This window comes from Diadema antillarum, unplaced genomic scaffold (assembly GCF_040938485.1).
Source record: "Diadema antillarum isolate AM-2024a unplaced genomic scaffold, OU_Dant_1.0 seq00000984_RagTag, whole genome shotgun sequence".
Taxonomy (NCBI): Eukaryota; Metazoa; Echinodermata; class Echinoidea; order Diadematoida; family Diadematidae; genus Diadema; species Diadema antillarum.
In genome coordinates, this window is record NW_027271824.1 from 395,138 (window position 1) to 415,483 (window position 20,346).

The 20,346-nt window shown below is 40.9% G+C and overlaps 1 protein-coding gene across 1 annotated transcript in view; it reads right to left on the bottom strand.

The window, feature by feature from the left end:
- LOC139742187 (uncharacterized) overlaps nucleotides 1–20,346 on the bottom strand; it is a 60,551-nt gene that overhangs the window by 21,342 nt on the left and 18,863 nt on the right. The window contains exons 6-8 of the mRNA XM_071652766.1: nucleotides 12,831–13,096; nucleotides 10,599–12,264; nucleotides 8,668–8,962 (exon numbers count right to left, since the gene is read on the bottom strand). Coding sequence (XP_071508867.1) covers nucleotides 8,668–8,962; nucleotides 10,599–12,264; nucleotides 12,831–13,096 — 2,227 coding nt within the window. The remainder of the gene's footprint in view (nucleotides 1–8,667; nucleotides 8,963–10,598; nucleotides 12,265–12,830; nucleotides 13,097–20,346) is intronic.

Consider the following 20,346-nt stretch of genomic DNA (forward strand, 5'->3'; position numbering starts at 1 on the left):
ACCAAAAAAAGAAATCCTATCACCTTGATCGATTTTGATGATCTGATGTCAATCTCGATTTTCTCGGTTCAGCCGTCAGCAACTTTAGGATCTTTGTTGTAGCGGGTCACAAATTAGACAATAGGAAGCTTTAGATTTTCGCGACGGGGACGTTAAGAGGAAAAAAACATGTTCTGCTCATGCCCAAAAACATGCATCAAGTCGATCCATTTTTAGCTCGCGTTGTCTAAGTTTTTCAGTAAGTGTTCTGGGCTATTTTTACGTCTGCTCAATTTTCAATACTTTTCTGCAAGACACAAGGGGAGAGGAGAATGTCCAACCCACTTGTGGTCGCAAATGTCTGCGCCACAAATCTAAAGCTCCCTAGTGACTTTGAGGGTAACCCATACATCAAGACTGTGCTTTGTGTGCTGGTTGGCAGGTATGCTGGAGTGTTGTTCTTACAAATTGGCACAGCTGCCTGGAAACTAATGGTCATGAATAGAGATTATCTTATCCCCATAATCCCTTTAGTTGTTACCATGACATTAATGTATACCTCAGGCACATTGCTACACCTGAGTAGCAGACCCACCAAGTCTCACGTCTCCAGCGTGAGACTCACGCCTCAGTGCCTATCTTACGCTCACACGCCCGGCATTCACTTTCTCATGCAAGTGTTGGTTCTAATCCTTATATCCTAATTTGTCAATCAGTTGCAATGAAAACATCTCGACGGAAGAATTTCATGAATTTGAATAATTACACAGTACCCGCTGCATGCTAAAAAGATTACATCCAACACTTGCTATCGGGCGGAAGCTTGGTGGTCTAGCGGAGATGACGCCTGTTCAGAGATCAGGAGGTCGTAGGTTTGAATTCTACTCGAGTATGTACACCTGTGATTTTTTATCATGGCTACTACTAAAAACACTGATCAATTCAGTGCTTATTCACTTCGATGGAGGCAGTTTGTCAATCAGTTGCAAACTTAAATTTTACTTGAACTAACAACCTCTTGATTGCTAGACAAGCGTCATCATATTTACTAGACTACCAAGCTTCCACCTGACAGCAGGAATATCACAAATGCTGTGCTGGTGGCTGTGGACAGCGCAAGCTCTATTTGATCATACACGAATAACACAGAGCACTAGTACCTATTTCAAAACTATATTTTTGTAGGTTTTCTTAGTAACTGCTACGTGTTGGGAAAAAACTTATTAACCGTAAGCTCTGAAAATACATTTCTCTGGTAAAGTGAAAATATCTTTAGTCACGATAAAAAGGGGAAAATTAGATACGATAACCATATCAATGCACTCTGCCCATGCCTGCTGCTCAGTATATTCGCATTACCGGCAGTGCATGAGTAAACCATGCAAGTGTGACTCCACGTGCATGTGACTAATTGTGCACATTTATATGCAATCCATCAAATTCGAAATTCAAAATTTCATAATATGCGGCCTTGATAATAGAGATCTACGCTGACATACACAAGTTGGTATGAGACCGTGACTAACTGCTCACCACAGACAATAGCTCAATCTCGATACGACAAGTTTTGGCTTTACTACGGAACGCTAAACCAAAGTGCTATTTGAAAATCTGATGAAGACTCAGAACAAGACATGGTAAGACTGCATGACTTGCTCACTTCTGGACAGTCCAGTCTGCCATTTCATACATACACGTAGGTCCTTGGCACGATCAATGTCAGGTGGCGTGATTTGGCTCAGTCGGTGCCAGATGCAAAACAAAAGCATTGTTATTGATGGCCAATGGGCAGTCAAATACGAAAGTAGGCAGCTCATGAGAAATTTCTGGCAGACAGGCCAGCCGCGGCTGGTACGGCCACATACAGGACACTGCCAGATGTCCCACCGATCACCAGCCGGCCACCCAGCGATTTCTCAAAAATCCGCCAGTGGCTGGTGGGAGACTGTCTAGTTCCTCGGGTGGGGGGTTAACATTCAGTGACTGCTTGGACTCTGTGCTGAGAAAATCCCCTTATTGTGACAAAATTTGAGCTATAATTGAGGGGTGACTGTCAGGAAATTGACAGGACATCACTCAGGCATTGCTGGGGCTTTACAGCCAGCTTGACTTCTCCAAAAATTGTTAGGGCAATGCCTAAATTCCAATGGCAACCGAGAAGGCAACAAATCGGCCGGACGCCACCCTGAGTTGGGACCATAGCCTAAGAGACAAACACCTGTAACTCGAAAAGGATACCACTCATGGCTCGCACATGTAAAAGAACCCACTTCATTCATTCATCACAAAAAGCACAGTGCTAACCTGGTGAAATGATCTGCCTACTTACATACAATAGAAAAGCAGGCGAATGATGCGGCCCCCTTGTTCCTGACGAGAGAAATGAAAGTGTTTTTTTCTCTCTTCCATGAATGGGGTACAGCTCTCTGCACATGGAACTGACGGCTTGAAATCTCCTGTGAAAGACTTGAATAGCAATGAGAATAGATTGTGTCGCCCAAACAGACTACTGCCCGGCTGGGACTTGAACCTCTTCAGTGAAAGCTCACAATCTTGTCAGCATGGTCTCAACCCCATGGCCACGACAACTCTTCTGTCTAGGGTAAATTAATGCCAGTAGCGATAGCAGTGTGTTGTTTTTTTTCCTTCAAAATATTGTTGTGGTATTGTTAAAAGCATTGTTTGTTTTACATGGTAATAAAGGGAGAAATGAAGACCTGTAAAGCAAACAACCACGAGACAAAAAGTCTGTGAAGGACTACGAAAATGAGAGTAAAGTGCCACAGGCAGGACCTTGTGATTGATAATGTGAGGTCTTATCCACTGAGAAAATGGCAGCTTCCAGTATAGATGATTATCATCAACTGGTATGTATGTTATTTTAGCCAGAAAACACATAGCCACACGTTCCTACAAATGTCCACCAAACCGCAACAGCTGAACATCAACATTGTAGCCATGCGACGATACATGTATGTTCAAACCACTGAATTAGTGACCATGCCATGCCTACGCAATCATCAGGTGCTGTACATGGCAAACACCATGGGAATCAGTAATGCTGTGTATACACCATGTTTCCGGCGGCAACGGTAGTCACATTTCAGGACACGCTGGACAAAACGGATGGACCGGAGACAACGCGGTGAGACATGATGGGCAAATGTGACATAGGCCGTGGTTGCCGTGGATGCCATGTCAGATTTTTAAACTGTCAAAAAAATTTGCCATGGCAGTACCGGCGCTAATGAGGAACCTTGCATGCTGTAATAAAACGGGGTGAATAGAACAAGAAATGATGGCACATACTAGGCTGTAACAAAACTTGGAGGCAGTCTGTAGCAGGATGCGACAGAATATATTGATAGTCTAGCCTGACCACACATCATGAGAATGGGGTCTGATAGCTATGTGTTCACCAGAGGCGAGGACTGGACTGAACAACGCTGGAATACGAAGGGGGGAAACAGGAGACCGTCTCATCTACCCGAGACACACAACATGTCAGGCAAGCGGGACTGCTGTGGCTGCTGGGAATATGGTGTAAACGCAGCATTAGCAAGACAGTGTGGTAAACGTAAGAAAGTTTCTTTTTCAGACACGCTTTTTGTACGGTTTTACTAAACTCTAGTGGAGAAAACTCTGAATTTGTTAAGGAAACTCAAGTGAGCTGAAAGTGGATACTTAGTGGATACTTCGGTAGACGAAAAGGGCTATCTTTATTTTTGTAGAACAGACAAAAAGAAACTATAAAATGTCAAAATATGATATTGGTGGTCTCTTTTATCAAGATATATTCATGGAATCTTTTCAGCAGCTAGGCTATTTCTTTTCTTGCATGTCAGCTATGCCACACACTTCTGGTAAGACTCAATACTCAAATGAAATGAAAGCAAATTTCTGGTATACAGCCATTATTTCTGTTGCTGTAGTATACTACACCACTGAATATTAGGCTCCCAGTACAATGATCATCTTTTCACCGCAGAAAAGACAGGAGAGTTTCATATTATGCTCATTGTATATTTGCAGTAATATTTCTTGAAATGTATTGCTGTTGGCAAAATACATGTATCAGGTCAAATTTACAGATATAGATACATGTGCTGATAGTGGTACCACATCCTACTGCATCATATATATGTACACAGTAAGCAGACTCTTGACAGCTAATGCTAAAGGTGCATTTTAGATCAGACAGCAGTAGTCCCATATAATAATTTTTCTGTAAGTGCTACACCAATGAGTGACATGTTTATCAGAGGGGAAATCCCCTAAAAAGCACTCCCAAAAGTTGCCTACTATATGCTTTCATGGCGTAGCGCCCTCTCGAGGTCAGTTATTTCTTTCTGTGCATGCCTCATGAAAATCAATGCTAGGACGGAGTCACTGCCATTCATATGCACAAAAGGCAGGTTAAATGAATGCAGCAGGACACACCTCCGAAGGGGGCGGGAGAATCCAATTATCCTATTGGATCTCTGGGATTGGGGTGATGTCAGTGATAGGTCATAGTTGTATCTCTCCGCGCTATCACTCATCGGCCACCATCTGCCCGCGTGCAAAAAGGGAATTTTTGGCGCCGCCTGATGAAATAGCTCTTTTGTCACTGCATCATAATGATGTGGGATTTCCCAAGCATATATTTTTAGAATGGAACTTACGAGAAGCATGCGTTTCTTTTATACACGTGTCACAAGCATGAACTGAAAACTATTAACCCGTTGACTGGCGCACGTATCCGCAACCTCCAATGCCGTATCCGCTGCCAAGGAGGTTGACGCCACGCACTGCGTACAATATCTATACTACTCTTTGTATTTAGATGCAATGTATCCATACTGCATGCCAACTGCGTACATTCATCTACATGTAGTCCACGAATGACTGGCATTACTGCTACCTTGTTTAAAGAACTGTGTGCCTGTCTCAGCTAAATTCAAAGAATGTTAAGATTTCACAGACTTAGAATTAGACAATGTTTTCCTGATCCATATTTGTCAAGGACTGACAGAGACTACACTGTACTTCTATTCGCATAATAAATCAAGCCATAATATATCTGATAAGAAATACTAGTCTTTGTGCTGTAGTGCACATTCTGCAAATTAGTAACCAATGCCACTGTGTGTAGGGAGTCATGCAAACAGTGATCTAAGACAGTGCACCTAACAGCCTCATACAGTACTATATTCAATTACCCCCTTAATATGGCTACACATCAACAACACTTCCTCATGAAGAAATGGTGCTTAAAATTATGTTCCATGGGAGCTGGATACAGTGAAAATGTCACTGGCATCTGGGTTGAATAGTGCCAAAATGCAATACCACACCTCTGCAGGTACACATTAACCCATTGAGGACGAGTCCCGAGTATATACGGGCAAGCGTCTGTGGGAAATGTATGTTGTAGTAAAATCAAACTATCCTCAATGGGTTAAGTTGAAATTAGGGAGTGACCCTCCTAGACCAATGTTGATTCTCCAACACAGATTTCACATCCATATTCCAATTCATATGGCACAAGACAGTTGTGGGAATGGCTCTGCAAGCTCATCACAAAGTTGCATTTTTCTTTGTTTGTTTGGGTTTTTTTTTTCAGGTCATGCAAAAAGAGCAAAAATATCAGTGATGCAGAGATTTCAGTCTGGAAATGAAGGGCATATCTCACGTGAAATAAATTGTGATCCGCTACAACAAAATGGTCCTAAAGTCGCGCACGGTCGAAGCCGTGAAAATCGAGTTTGAAGTCAGAGCATCAAAATTGGTCAAAACTTACGATTTTCTGAATTTGACATATTATCAGAGTCTGACATGTCTTCTATCATCTGTCAAAATTTTGAAGCAAAATGATGAAAGGAAAGACCCAAAAATAGTGTTTTTCCGGGCCATGTTTTTGGCGTTTCAACGAAGCAGAAACTGGTTCGAACATTTGGAGTGAGCGCCACACATAGGCTCCGCCCCTAACAACGACCAGAGTGATCTCATTGGTCAGTTTGCTGCTTGCCGCTAACCGAAGCGTGAAGCTCGCACGCTGCCCAGTCGACTGGTGCGTGCTGGCGGGTTGCGCTACGCCCAGCTGCTTCTCCTGCCATCCTGGTCACTGATTGGTCGGTGAGGAGACCGCCGACGCTGTGTTTGAATGAGCATTTCGGGGGTTGCTAGGGCTTACCTTCTATTGTTCGGAGGTGAAAACTGACTTGCATGTCCTTTGATCGTGATTGCATCGCAAGGAGAACTTTTAGGGCGCTTTTCTCGAAACAGTGATTTCCCAGACGTATCGACATGCTCTCTTTTAAACATCAATATCTCCGCAGCCGATTATTTTTATATGATGTGTTATATACCAATTTAAAGCAGAAGGATTAGGGATTTATGTCATGCAATTTTCAAATAATCGACCTCGCCCGACTTTAGGATCATTTTGTTGTAGCGGGTCACAATTGTGCTTACAGATCTGAAGCACAGCAAGTTTATTTCCACCCTGATCTGGAATGAGGACTGCAAAATATCTCATAGAGAAATGAAAAGCAGATAAAGTCTTGTTCCAAAGCTTTGAAAGGAGAATAATGAACTATTTGTAGTCCTGTATGTGCGAGTAAAGGTCGCACTTGTGAGGTGCTACCATCAAGCCTGTCATAACATGAAACACCAGCAAAATAACGGCATGCTAGAATAATGAAAGACAATGCAGTGATCTATTATCATTTAATGGAGAGGAACACAACATGAACCTATGGCTTATACAGGGCCTGGGTGTGCAGGGTGCAAATTCTATCAGGAACTTACAACATCTTCCAAGCAATGGTTTAATCCTTTTCATACAACACCTAATTAGAATGTAGCTATCTGATTGGTTGATTGCCCATCACGTGACATTTAGTCAGAAGCTCCATCGCACGCTGTGGCTGTCAGCCATGCAATTTTGTTTGAGCAAAAATGGACAGCTCATGGCTGACAACACCCATTTCCATTGACTCCCGTGTTAAACTCACAATTGATCCCCAAGTTTTTGTTCTATCACACGACTCTGATGTCACAATAAACAAACATTTGCTGCACAGTTAACAATTACAAGCGCACTCACAAGCGCCTACTTTTGTCACTCATTTTTGTAAACAACTCCAACCGATCGGCTTTGCATACGCACGCACACGGTGACTGTGACTGTGTGGCTACTCATTCGTCTTTCATGGAAAATGGTTGCCATTTCTGTGCTAAATTCAAGAATCTGTGTGGACCACATCTGTTGACTTTCAAGGTGTTGTATAGAACAAACAAGGAAAAGTAGAAATCACGCGGTGCGTAATATATGTCCCCGCCGGAAGTAGCATTTAGTAGCAAAATGTACAATATAGGTAAAAAGATCAAGGTCAAAGGTCAAAGAAGTCAAAGGTCAAAATTCTATGTAGAAGTTTTGAAGCCCTCACCTAGTGCCATCACATAAAGCAAACGGAATCGAAATCGGGTTAGAAATGGCGAAGGAGTAGCATTTTGTAGCCAATGTACTATATAGGTAAAAAAATCAAGGTCAAAGGTCAAAGAAGTCAAAGGTCAAAATTCTGTGTAGAAGTTTTGAAGCCCTCACCTAGTGCCATCACATAAAGGAAATGGAATCGAAATCGGGTTACAAATGGCGAAGGAGTAGCATTTGGTAGCAAAATGTACAATACAGGTAAAAAATCAAGGTCAAAGGTCAAAGAAGTCAAAGGTCAAAATTCTGTGTAGAAGTTTTGAAGCCCTCACCTAGCGCCATCACTTAAAGCAAACGGAATTGAAATCGGGTTACAAATGGCGAAGGAGTAGCATTTTGTAGCAAAATGTACAATATAGGTCAAAAATCAAGGTCAAAGGTCAAAGAAGTCAAAGGTCAAAATTCTGTGTAGAAGTTTTGAAGCCCTCACCTAGTGCCATCACATAAAACAAACGGAATCAAAATCGGGTTAGAAATGGCGAAGGAGTAGCATTTTGTAGGCAATGTACAATATAGGTCAAAAATCAAGGTCAAAGGTCAAAGAAGTCAAAGGTCAAAATTCTGTGTAGAAGTTTTGAAGCCCTCACCTAGTGCCATCATATAAAGCAAACAGAATCAAAATCGGGTTAGAAATGGCGAGGGAGTAGCATTTTGAAGCAAAATGTACAATATAGGTCAAAGGTCAAGGTCAAAGGTCACAACTGAAATTCTGTATAGAAGTTTCAAAGCTCCCATGTAGTGCTATCATATAAATTAAACAGAATCAAAATCGGGTTAGAAATGGCGAAGGAGTAGCATTTTGAACATTTTGATCACACACGGACGCACGGACAGACGGACACACGGACACACACACGTACGGAGCCCGTTTCATAGTCCCCTGCTCGAACTCGTTCGGCGGGGACAATAATGTATGGTCTTTACTCGTGCAATGGAACAAGATTTCCCACTCGGTGAAAGATGAGGCGCACTATTCAAATTGGCTTAGCCTCATTGAATAGAGCGCCTCTATCTTTCACCTCATGCGAAATCTTGTACCATCACACTCGTGACCATTCACTATTTGTATACTGTGCCATAGGAACTCTGGACAGTGTGTACACTGCTATGGAATTTTTTGTGCCAATCAGCTCTCAAAGTAGACGAAGGGTTAACACCTTGTTGGGAGATATTGTAGCCCCGTGTGCTACGAATGCATACGATGTAGATACCTTGAATCTCTTGTGGTATCGGTGCAAGGCTTGGTTGTTGCCCTGGCTGACAAGCAGGCGTCTGAACTTCTCCTTCAGCAGGTCCCAGTCTGGACTGTGCGGCATGCCGCGACTCCATAGTGTCTCCTCCATCTCCAGCGCCTTGTCGAAGTAGGTGCGCGCGTCGCGGTACTTCTTGGACGCCAGATAGATGGACCCCACAAAGTACAGGCTGCGAGCTGTGTTTGGGTGGACCCCGTGCAGCTTCTGCCGCCCCTCCAGTGCACGCAGTGCCAGAGGTATGGCATCATCATACCTAGATGATGGTGCAAATTGACAAGGACAAAATTATATTGTTTGATCTAACTTTGCATCTTTATATAATAATGTTTATTATGTGATTAACATTATTATACACTTTAATTCCATGCAATTAAAAACATGCAAAATTCATCTCATGCAGACGAGTGCAAAAAAAAAAACTATACTCACATGAAAATTTCCCCTTGTATAGTAAATCATTGATTCGAGTGTATAGCAATAAAATCCAATTGCATCTTAAAGGTTATAGAAATCTGAATGAGTGTAAGCTGTGTGCATCCTATCTATGTTGTACATCTAGGCTGTCTTTCTATTATTCATTTTTTATCTGGTGTGTTAAATGTACAGAAAAACAAGGCGAACGTCAAGCGAGGTCTCACTTGCAAAACACAGTTTATGAGTACCGGTTTAGTGCTTATTTAAGTATATCCTTTTTTATGATTTTATAAATCCTTTGTTTTTATGATCTTTTGACCTTTGACCTTTTAAAACTTCATCAATATTCAAAAATGACCCCCAGTTTTAGATGATGTACATTTAGTATGAGTTTCGAAGTCATAGCTCAAAGCTGTGGAAAGTTATTGAGACCACAACATGCTATTGTACACAAGGTGTTTATCGGGGAAAGTTCCTTGACTTTTTGACCTTTGACCTTGTACAACTTCACCCATATTTGTACTTGACCAACATCTTCACGTGATGAACCTGTGGTGTAAATTTGATAGTCATAGTTCAAAGCTTGTAGAAAGTTATTGAGAGCGCTGCCACACCATGATACTATGTGTACACTGCATTTCAGTAAAGTTTATTGACCTTTTGACCTTTGATCTTGTTGGACCTCACTAATACCTACACTTGACCAGCATATTTAGGTGATATACCTGTGGTGTGAATTTGAGGGTTATAACTCAAAGCTATGGAAAGTTATTGAGAGTTCACCAAAATACTTTTGGGTACAGAGCATATTATCAGGTATGGTTCTTTGACCATTTGACCTTTGAACTTGGACTTTAAAACAGGTACCATATTCAAACTCGACAAGTATTTTTAGATTATGTACATGTGGTGTGAGTTTGGCATCCATGGCTCAAACCTGCGGAAAGTTAGTGAGAGTACACCACAATACTGTGAGCATAATGCTTATAAGAGCAAGTTCATTGACCTTTTGACCTTGTCGGACTTCCCCCATATTCAAACCTGACCGGCATTTTTAGGATGTGTACCTGTAGTATGAGTTTGGTGGATATTGCTAAAAACTGTTAAAAGTTATTGTGACTACACCACATCGTTGATGACACTACAGTGGCTGCCGCTGAAAAGAAGGACCATGTCCCTCAGGCGGCTCCCTGGGGCCCCCTCAGGTCCATGGTGCCCATTTGCACAAATTCAGATTCTACCATGCTAGGAATACTACTGGCCAAGTTTGGTGAAAATTAATCTTTAAGGGTTTTCATGAAGAAGCTGAAACTGTAACGGATGCAAGATGAATGACCGCTATAGTTCATTTGGACCTTGGGCTATGGTAAGCTAAAAAAAGATGGGACATACACATCCAAAGTTACATATCTTCACATGAAATAAACATGGGAATAAGAGGGAAATATTGGCAGAGAAGAAGCGCTGCTGCTTACTTTTCCTCCACAAAGTAGCTCATGGCCATGTTCTTGAGAGTGACGCAAGTTTCTGTTGTGCCATCCATGCCGAGCTGAGTTTCAAGGTCCAGGGACTTCTTGAAGTATTCGATTGCTTGCTTGTAGCGAGACATCTCATGCAAACAGGCCCCGATGTTCAGCAAGAAGGTGGGGATGTCCACATGCTTTTCTGAGCCTGTGATTCTTGTGCACATGTCAACAGCTCTGCGGTAGTAGTCAATGGCTCGCAGCATGTCCTGGTGGATGTATCCCATGTTTTCCACATGGGCCGCAGAGTGCATTGCCTGGCCAAGGACGTTCAGGGTGCGAGCAGTCAGGAAGTTATCCCCAAGGACCTTCTTGCGAATCTTGAGAGCTTTTTCCAGTGGTTTCAGGGCATCTGTGGCCTTCAGACGACGTGCAAACAGATTTCCTCTGAAGTGGTAGAGGGTGGCGTAACTCAACTGCACCGAGTCTGAATCTTGATTTGGGAGTTCTGCCAGGATTTCCTCAGCTTCGTCAAAGAGTGGGAGGATGACCTGTACGTCAAACCCTAGATCCAGCAGCTGCTGAGACTCGAAGCAGCAAAACTCTGCATAAATTGCCAGTTGCCCTTCTGCCTTTGCCCTCTGCTTGCACGTTCTGTAAAAAGACAGCCTCTCCTTTGGTACCATCATGAGTTCAACAGCAGTGTGAAGCCAGTCAGACTCTTTTTCTGTTGGTAGATGCTTGGTTTTGATGCAGTTCAGGAGATACATGAAGTTGGCCTTCTCATTTTGTTTTGAGGCCAGAGCCTTGCGGAAATCCTTCTGGAAGGTCTTGGTGGTGCGCCTCATCTTCTTGCCGAAATGCTGGAGGAAACCCTGCTCTCCCTTGGCATACTCTTTGGCCAAATCTTGAGTATCATCAGCACACATCTGCTGCAAGAAGGACCGCAGGAGAAGGTGGATACTGTAGCGGGGACTGTCTGAGCTGATCTTGCCTTCAGTTTCCTCAAGGCCACTTTCCAAGAGACTTCTGTACTTCAGAGCCTGAAGATCCAGTTTTAGCCCCACGGGGTCATTCTTTGGATACCCCAGGATCTCTTGAGCAGCCTTCATGTCAAATGAACCTGGGACAACCGACAACCTGATAATGTTCCGCTGATGAACTATGGGCAACCTCTCCACTGTGCTCAACAGGCTCATGGTCAACTGATCAGCCTTAGCAAGGCCCAGATGGCTGAGACTACCAACCAACCGCTGGGCTTGGTCGTCATTTCTGTGTGACAAGTGCCGGATCATCTCATGTGGGGAAATAGTGCCATCCTGGAATCTACTTGAAACAACCTTCAAGGCCAGAGGGATCTTGCCACAAAGCTCCACCAATTTTACGGCCTCATCATCCTTCACTTCAGTCTTACCAGCATGGTACTTGACAATTTCCACGGCATCCTCTAGGTCCAGTTCATTCTCCCCTTCAAGCCTGAAGCACTGAAGATGGCGGCTGTTAATGTGAGTATGCTCAAGGCCGACCCTTGAGGTGATGACGAGCTTGACCTTGGAATTGGGCAAATTGAGAATGTTCTCAATCATACGCACAAAGTACCCATAAACCTCATTTGGCTTTTCGTCAGTTCCAGGGTCAAGGGGCTTGTCCGCATTGTCCAAGATGATCACTGCACCAGCTGTGAAAGTGCAATAACAACATGACATATAACAGTCAACACCTACTGTTAGTACCAAGATGTCATCACAAACCTCATACTCTACAGCTTTTGTTGATAAAGTATGTGATTTTCCATACAATTTTTTTTAAACCTTGCGTCACTGTATCTGAACAGAATTGGCTAACAGGTACGTGTTTTCTTGACTCAGGAACTTCACATGACTTCACATGGCCTCTATCTTTAACTATCCTCATTTCATGATTTGTAGAATATGCAATTTCCTGCTCTACATTAAATCAAAATCTACTGGTATTGATATGTCATTGCAGGGTTGTCAAAATTTTTAAGACACAAGACATTTGTGCAAAATGCACAATAGGCAAAAACATATTCTGAAAGGAAAAGTCATACTTTGGTACAAATTTGAGAAAAGTACTCACATTACATATGCTATATAAAAAGAAAAAAAAATCACAATTTCAAAACCATATTTTCTTAGTCTGAATAATAATCCATCTCATATACTGACACCACATTTCTCCCCTGGTTTAGCAGAGTTGATGGGATTTCGGGTCCGCTCTTACCGTGCTTCTTCGGATCATAGAACCTGAAGGTGGAGTACAACAAGTCCGGTTCAAAGTCCCGACACTCCTTCCCCAGCCTGGACATAATGGAAAAGAAGATGTCCTCCACATGCTGCAACTCTCGGAGGTCAACAAAGATGACCTCTCCATACCGGAGCAGCCGATAGGTGGCCTCCTTCGCAAGTCTGGTCTTGCCCGAGCCTGGCATCCCACTGATGCCAATGCAGTGGATGTGGTCATATGACTGGTCCAGAATACCCACAATCCTGTAAGAGCAATGACCATCACAGACATGTATGTACCATGTAAATTATCACATATCATGCTATTCATCTGCATACAGTCTATTCTATCTATCCATCTAACTATCTATCACTCTATCAACACACAATCACACCTGTCTACAAAGACCACTCAACGGAAAGTTAACATTAAATGATTATGGTCTTTAATCGTTTAACCCGTTAAGGACAAGTCCCGAGTATACTTGGGCAGGTGTCTATGGGAAATGCGTGTTGTAGCAAAATCAAACTGTCCTTCACAGGTTAAGTAAAGTAGTTTGCTTGCTGATTGGCACTGATGCTGAGCTACTTTCTTTGTCGATTGGCACAGATTCTTGAAACTAATTATTGAAACTAATAATTGTTACTGAAAATAGATTTCTTAATCCCCTTAGTCCCTATGTCACTGAGTCACTATGGCCTTCCTGTTGGACTGAGGAACATTGCTTCATCTGGGTGGGCTTGCCATTCATAAACTTTACAACTATATCTACCTACATGTAAGGTGATCATTTAGGCAAGTTAGAGTTTGGGCTAAAGCCTTCATGGTCTAAGGTCATAGGTCACCAAACCAAGTTACACTAGAAAGGTCACTATGGCGACTTGCATGCCTCCGCCATACTGCATGGTTCTCCCAATAGGTGAACAGTATAGTGCATCTTGACAATGTCAGAAACTACAAATGCGTTGAGTGTTTGCACTCCTTCAGGTTTCATTCAGATGGCTAAATTGTTTCTGAGAGCAAGTATTTGGGAATTTGATAATCTTCACTTGACCTTTGACCCCTGCCTTTAGACCCCATAGCCCACAACTCTCTTCAAATAATCCCTTCCTGGTAATACCCAATTTTCAAAACAATATTTAGAGCTATTTTCAAAATATGGGAAAATGCAACATTTTAACATTTTCACTTGACCTTTGACCCCATGGTCAAAACTTACAAAATCATTGTGCAATAATGCATGATGTACAGTGTATATACCTAGATTAATTAAAGGTGTTTGCATTGAGCAACCTCCAAGGTGTGAAATAATATACTGCTATTTAAGGATTAGATTATAGCAGAATTTTAGCATTTTTAACTGACCTTTAACCCTTGAGCCAATGACCCCTAAATTCCCAAGATAATCATTGTCAGGCAATACATGTACTAAATACTATGTACTAAGCTTCATGAAGATACCTTGATCTATTCCGAGATATGGAGAAAAGAAATGAAATTCAAGCATTTTTTACTTGACATTTGACTTTTGACCTCATGGTTCAAAACTTTATCTAAAGAATCTTTACCTTGTAATACATATACTATACACTAAGATTCATGTAAATACCATTAGGCATTGCAGAGTTATGAGGAAATGGTGAAATTTGAAGGGTATTACCTGATCTTTGATCTTTGGCTTTTGGCCCTGAGTATGTGCACCCAAAAGGTGATACACACAACTTTGTCCACTCATACATGTACTGTACCAGTATATGCCAAGTTTCAATTTGATACAGTACCTAAAACGGTTCTTAAGTTAGCCTTCCACAAAATTGATTACGGACTTTAAATATGGAAGGACAGACAGAGAGACAGCCCAAAAAGAAGCTAAAGTTGTAAGTTATTCTACAAATATCAAGGTCAAAGTCCACTGTACTTTGTCAAAAAATGTCACAAACAGCCAATACTCCAGCTAGGAATGTCCACCTGTGTTATACAATGATGGACGGGGTGGAAGATACATTTTAATTTTTAATATTACTTGTATGAACAAAACTGTGGTAAAATAGGTGAAAGGTCATCAAAATCTCATGTAAAAAATCTGGCTAATAATGTAATAATCTAGCCCAAAATGCCATCAGCAGTCATTACTTCAACTAGAAATTTCCACTGGTGTACAAGACAGTGAACAGGGATGAGGAAAGTTGATATCATTCACATGAACATGAGAGTGGTTATAGATAAATGGTAAAGGTAAAAGGTCATCAAAATGCAGCTAAACATCTGGTTAATAATACTCTTGTCAAAAATGACATCATTAGTCATTATTCCAGCACGGGATTTCCACTGGTGTTCAAAATGGTGGACAGGTAGGAGGAAATTTGATACTATTTACATGAACATGATAGTGGTTATAGTCCATGGGCCAGGCCAGATATTGGTACCATCTGAGGTGGCAAAACCTTTTTGGTGTCATTTTGTTGGTCGGGCATGTAGATATGCTTATCAAGCTATGATAGCATTTCCAAATGAGTAGCTTAGTCATAATAAATGAATTTTTAACCAATTTGGTCTCGTTGTTATATCCCTATACTTCTGAATCGAGACTAACCGCTATACAAAGAAGAACACTGTCTACTGTATGTTCCAAAGAGATTTTTCTCCTCACTGGGAAAAATCTCTTTGGTATGTTCACAGATGTTCTGTTTTAAACGTGGTGCGCTTAGTCTTTATTCAAGGCAGCGAAGGGAATATCCAAAGGTTATGATGTCCACAGCGCTTAGTCTTTATTGAAGACGGCGAAGGGAATATCCAAAGCTTATGATACAGTGTATACCCCTTTATCTAAAAACAACAACAACAACAAAAGCAATTCCTTGTGAATTTGATTGTATTTTTCAATTATTTATCATTTTCCGGTGAAAACTCTACGGTAAAAACACTAATACCACGCCAATGTCGCTTTATTTCCATCCAAAAATGAAAGATGATGCAAAAACAATGTACCGGTACACTACAATACATTATGATAAATAATATTGTTAATGAACGGAGTGATTTTTGTTTAAAACTGTTGTATTTGTTGTGAGGGAGGTAAAAAAACAGTATAGATAATCCCTTTTATTAGGAACTTCAGATATGATAACGGTACATTGTTCTAGATAAAGACTAAGCGCGCCGCGTGACAGCTGTAGATATCATCACCCTTTCGATATTCCCTTAGCTGCCTTGAATAAAGACTTAGCGCACCGCGTTTACAACAGAACACATGTGGACATACAGAAGACAGTGCTCTTCTTTGTATAGCGGTTAGTTTCGATTCAGAAGTTTATGGATATAAAAACGAGACCAAATTGGTTAAAAATTCATTTATCATGACTAAACTAATCATTTGGAAATGCTATCATAGCTTGATAAGTATATCTATGCCCGACAAACAAAATGACACCAAAAAGGTTTTGCCACCTCAGGTGGTACCAATAACCCATTTTTCGGGTCTTGGCCCATGGACTATTATAAGTGAATAGTAAAGGTGAAGGGTCATCAGAACCTCCAAAAAAAAAAAAAAAAAAAATGTGGCTAAAATGTCATATTCTGGGCATAGCTTTCCACCATATAAGTTAACTCATATTGTAATACAAATATGGATAGATGGTAATGTAAACAACTTGGGATTGAAATATTTTCTTCATACAGAAGGGGTTAAAGGTCAATCCTAGGTCAGAGGTCAAGATCAGTGAGGTTCATCAAAGTGTAAATGAAGGACCATGCAGTTATGGCTGATGTAGTGATTATTTGAGAAAGCAGAGGCACCCCACAGATCTGTGCACTGATATTGTTATATTGCTCTAGCTCCATGTACTGTAAAAGTGGATATTTTCGCGAGCCTAATTTTTCGCCCTCGGCGGGGTAAGAGGAGTTTCGCGTGCTTTTAATTCCGCGGAATCAAGACATCAACTACTGGAACATATGGCAAGCAAAAATATTTGCGTGCTTTTATTTTTGCGCTAGTTTCGGGTTGCGCGAAATGCATGAAAATTTCAACACCGCAAAAATTTCCACTTTTACAGTATCTTCTGTGCAGGCCATTCACTATTCATGCATTTCTAATGCATACTGGTACATGTGGTTATGGTAGAGAAATGGGTGCTACACATGATAACCAACCAATTCAAAAGTCAAGACAACCTGATTATGTGATATGCAGGTTAGATACTTGTGTGCATGAGCTTGACAAAATCTCCTTCATACTTGGTACTGCTCTACAGACAAATGGTAAAATCTGAGGTAATTTGTCTACTGGGGTAAATTTCATGAAACTAAAAATGCTCCCTCTGTCCTGGCAGTTGGAAGGCCAATACTCCCTTAGGCCATCCCACTCTGTTTGCTTCATGATTTACTGCCATTAAAATTCACATAAATGTACAATAGCTGACTTCCTCATTGCATTACACTCTTGTCTGCCAAGTTTACACAAGCACCATCACTGAGTTATCACTTGTTGATGCATGATACATGTACAAAGTTTTAGCCTGTATTCTAATGGTATATTCTGTAATGTGGTTCATGCAAATCTTGTTCCAGACATTTGTTGCTTTTATTTTTTAAATAGAATTCTCTCTGTGGGTAAAATCAGGATATCCTGTAATGAGCATGATTTTTACACCCATTATTCACACCCTTACCCTTCAAAAGGGAGAACAGTGCCCAGATTATTTTGCACGAATGACTGAGAAAGACAACAGTGGATTTAATATTAGGCAAATGCCACATTTCTGGCTGCAAGTCTGCCTCACATTGAAGCTAAGCGAGTTTTCTCTTGTTAAGTTGGATCTAAGAATGGAAGTCAGAGGGTTAAAGAACTGTTCAAAGAAGCTGGGAAAACCCATGGCATGGTGTGGCGTCACTTTGACCCACGGAAGGTTGGCATCCAAATTTTCAACAGCATTAATTATGCTAAAGGGCGCTCTAGAGGTACACAATGCCCTGCAAGGCAATGATACAGACTATGCACAAAGACTGTGTGTGTGTGTGTGTGTGTGTGTGTGTGTGTGTGTGAGTGTGTATGTACAAATGATGCACATGATATATGACTGTGAAGTGCCTCAGTGCATATGGCACAGAGAATGCAAAACGGGGACACAGCTACACTGTAGACCAGTGGAAACTAGTTTATTGCATGCATCTAGCATGCCACATTGTTTCTTGGAGTTGGGTGGCATGCCCTGATTGGCGGAAACGTACTCTATTCTTATCTAGTGGCTTAGGGATATAGAGTATTGTTTTTTTTAGCAAGAAGCATGTGATTGGAAATTTTTCTGTCATGCGTTCTGTGTCAGAAAAGGTGGTGTGGTTTTCCCCAGATTTTTTCTGGAATTGATGAGAAAATTTAACAGTATTTGCCATTGTTTGCCATCACATGTGTGCTTCAACTGAGGAAGAAGAAGCTGAAGAAGATGCTGATCCAATACCAACCCCATCAATGAAGTATTACCTGGCTACATTAAATGATATATTGTGGAAAATATTGCAAAAGTATGCCTACTGGTATACTTGAGACATTTATGACCACTGACGTAATTGGCGTTCCTGTAATTCATTGTCTATCTCATGAACTCGATGCAGCAATACTGGCTGTAAGCAGAAACTTTCCAGCTATTCTTAAGATTCACATTATTTTTAGACACTGGGCCAAAACTACGGCACTGCGTACAAGAGTTTTGGCATACAGTATACATCACACTGCAATCCTTATGAACTCTATCCCTTATCAGTTTCAAAGATGTCAGGGTGATGAGTTTTTGTTTTCTCCATTTAACTGCTCAGATGTAAAAGAAATGGAATAAGTACAGTTGCAACAGATATTTTTGTAGAGTTTTGAATTCATGTTCTGGTCTCATCTCTTTCTTGCTGCATGATCTTTCAGTTATCTGGTCTATAAAATTTACAAAGATGTTTTTGGAAAGAAAACATTCGAGCTGTCACGATTCCCTCCATGATATCAATGTAATAAGATACTAAAACACACTGAAGCAAGTTGTATGTCTACCAGAGACAGGGATATATGCATAAACCTGAATAATCACTGACCACATCACTGACCGAGTGAACAAAAATTCTCAGCTCTCTCACAAACTGTCAATAACTCAAACTGTTAATCAGATACCATTAATACATGCATTTTTTTTTTCTTAAACATCATCCTGCAGAGCACTGGACCCTCCTTATAATCTTACATATCTCATGTAAACTGGTTCTAACCAGATTACTGTTCATTGCGACATCCCTCTCCTGTGACTCACTAGACTATCACAAAGCTTTCTTCAAAAGCACAAAAATCAAAAACAGAAGGTGCTATGCACCATTTTTTTTTTCATCACAGTGATATTATGATCCTGACTAAACTTGGCATTCTCTGATTGGCCATATTTCCAGAAAATCTGCAAATTAAAAAATGAACCAAAATATCCTTCCGCAATGCTTAAAAAAAAAAAAAAAAAAAAGCAAATTCTGAAATGAACCCAAATATCCTTCCGCGATGCTAAAACAAAAAAATAGTTCTTTTGAATAATACAAAGAAAAAGGCACAAAAAAAGCATATCTTGCATAAGCTGCTCTAAACTAGATTCCAAAAGCAATTGGTGGTTTTCCCCGTCGTTGGGCTCACCCTTACAAACAAGATGTACAGTCTCTCAAGTTTGAAGGATCAATGCTGGTAATGACATCAGCTGTCAGTTTATAGTAGAATTCCTGCAGAGTGGTATAGCACATCATGGCAGACTTCAAATACGTGACTAAGAAAATGTGTGGTTAAAATAGTCGTAAGGCCATCACTATTGTGATGCTTTCTACTTTGTATGTCACACTGAGTTCAAATGCACCCTACAGGCAATCATGTGATGAAACAACAAACCAAACTCAGGTGTACATTGCTTTAGCATGTGAACTCAGCATTTAATAACAAAAAACAAATTAGTAACCATAGCTGAAGATGATGAATACCCCTGCCCATTAATATTCACCTGAAGACCACCGTGTATGTAGATTTCCTAAGGAACAGCTGATAAAATCTAATGATCATTTGTTCTACAAAATTTGTGCACTATTTTTGCCCATCGTTTACCATGACCATATCAATGGATTCTCTGCCAATCTTACTAAATGCATTTCTACAAACCAATTTCTATCAAACTGCCAACATAATTCGCTGAATTTCAAGTGAACCGCCTTCAAGACTGGAAATGATTTGTCCTGCAAGCTTTGGGACCAGACGGACAGATCCATCACAATCTGCTGCTACTTATTATCCCCTCTAAACTTTGCAGGAGTGTAAAACATACTTCAGAAGGCTATGAAGCCATATATTTTCAGCATGATGCGAACAAGATTCATAACTAAGATTTCCTAACTACATCGCATATCTACGTTATCTCTCTGCACTCCATCAATGAGTTATTGGGTGTTGTATCATCATACCTTCATAAATGTACCTAACTGCCTGACCTTTGACCTTCAAAACAAGCATCAATCT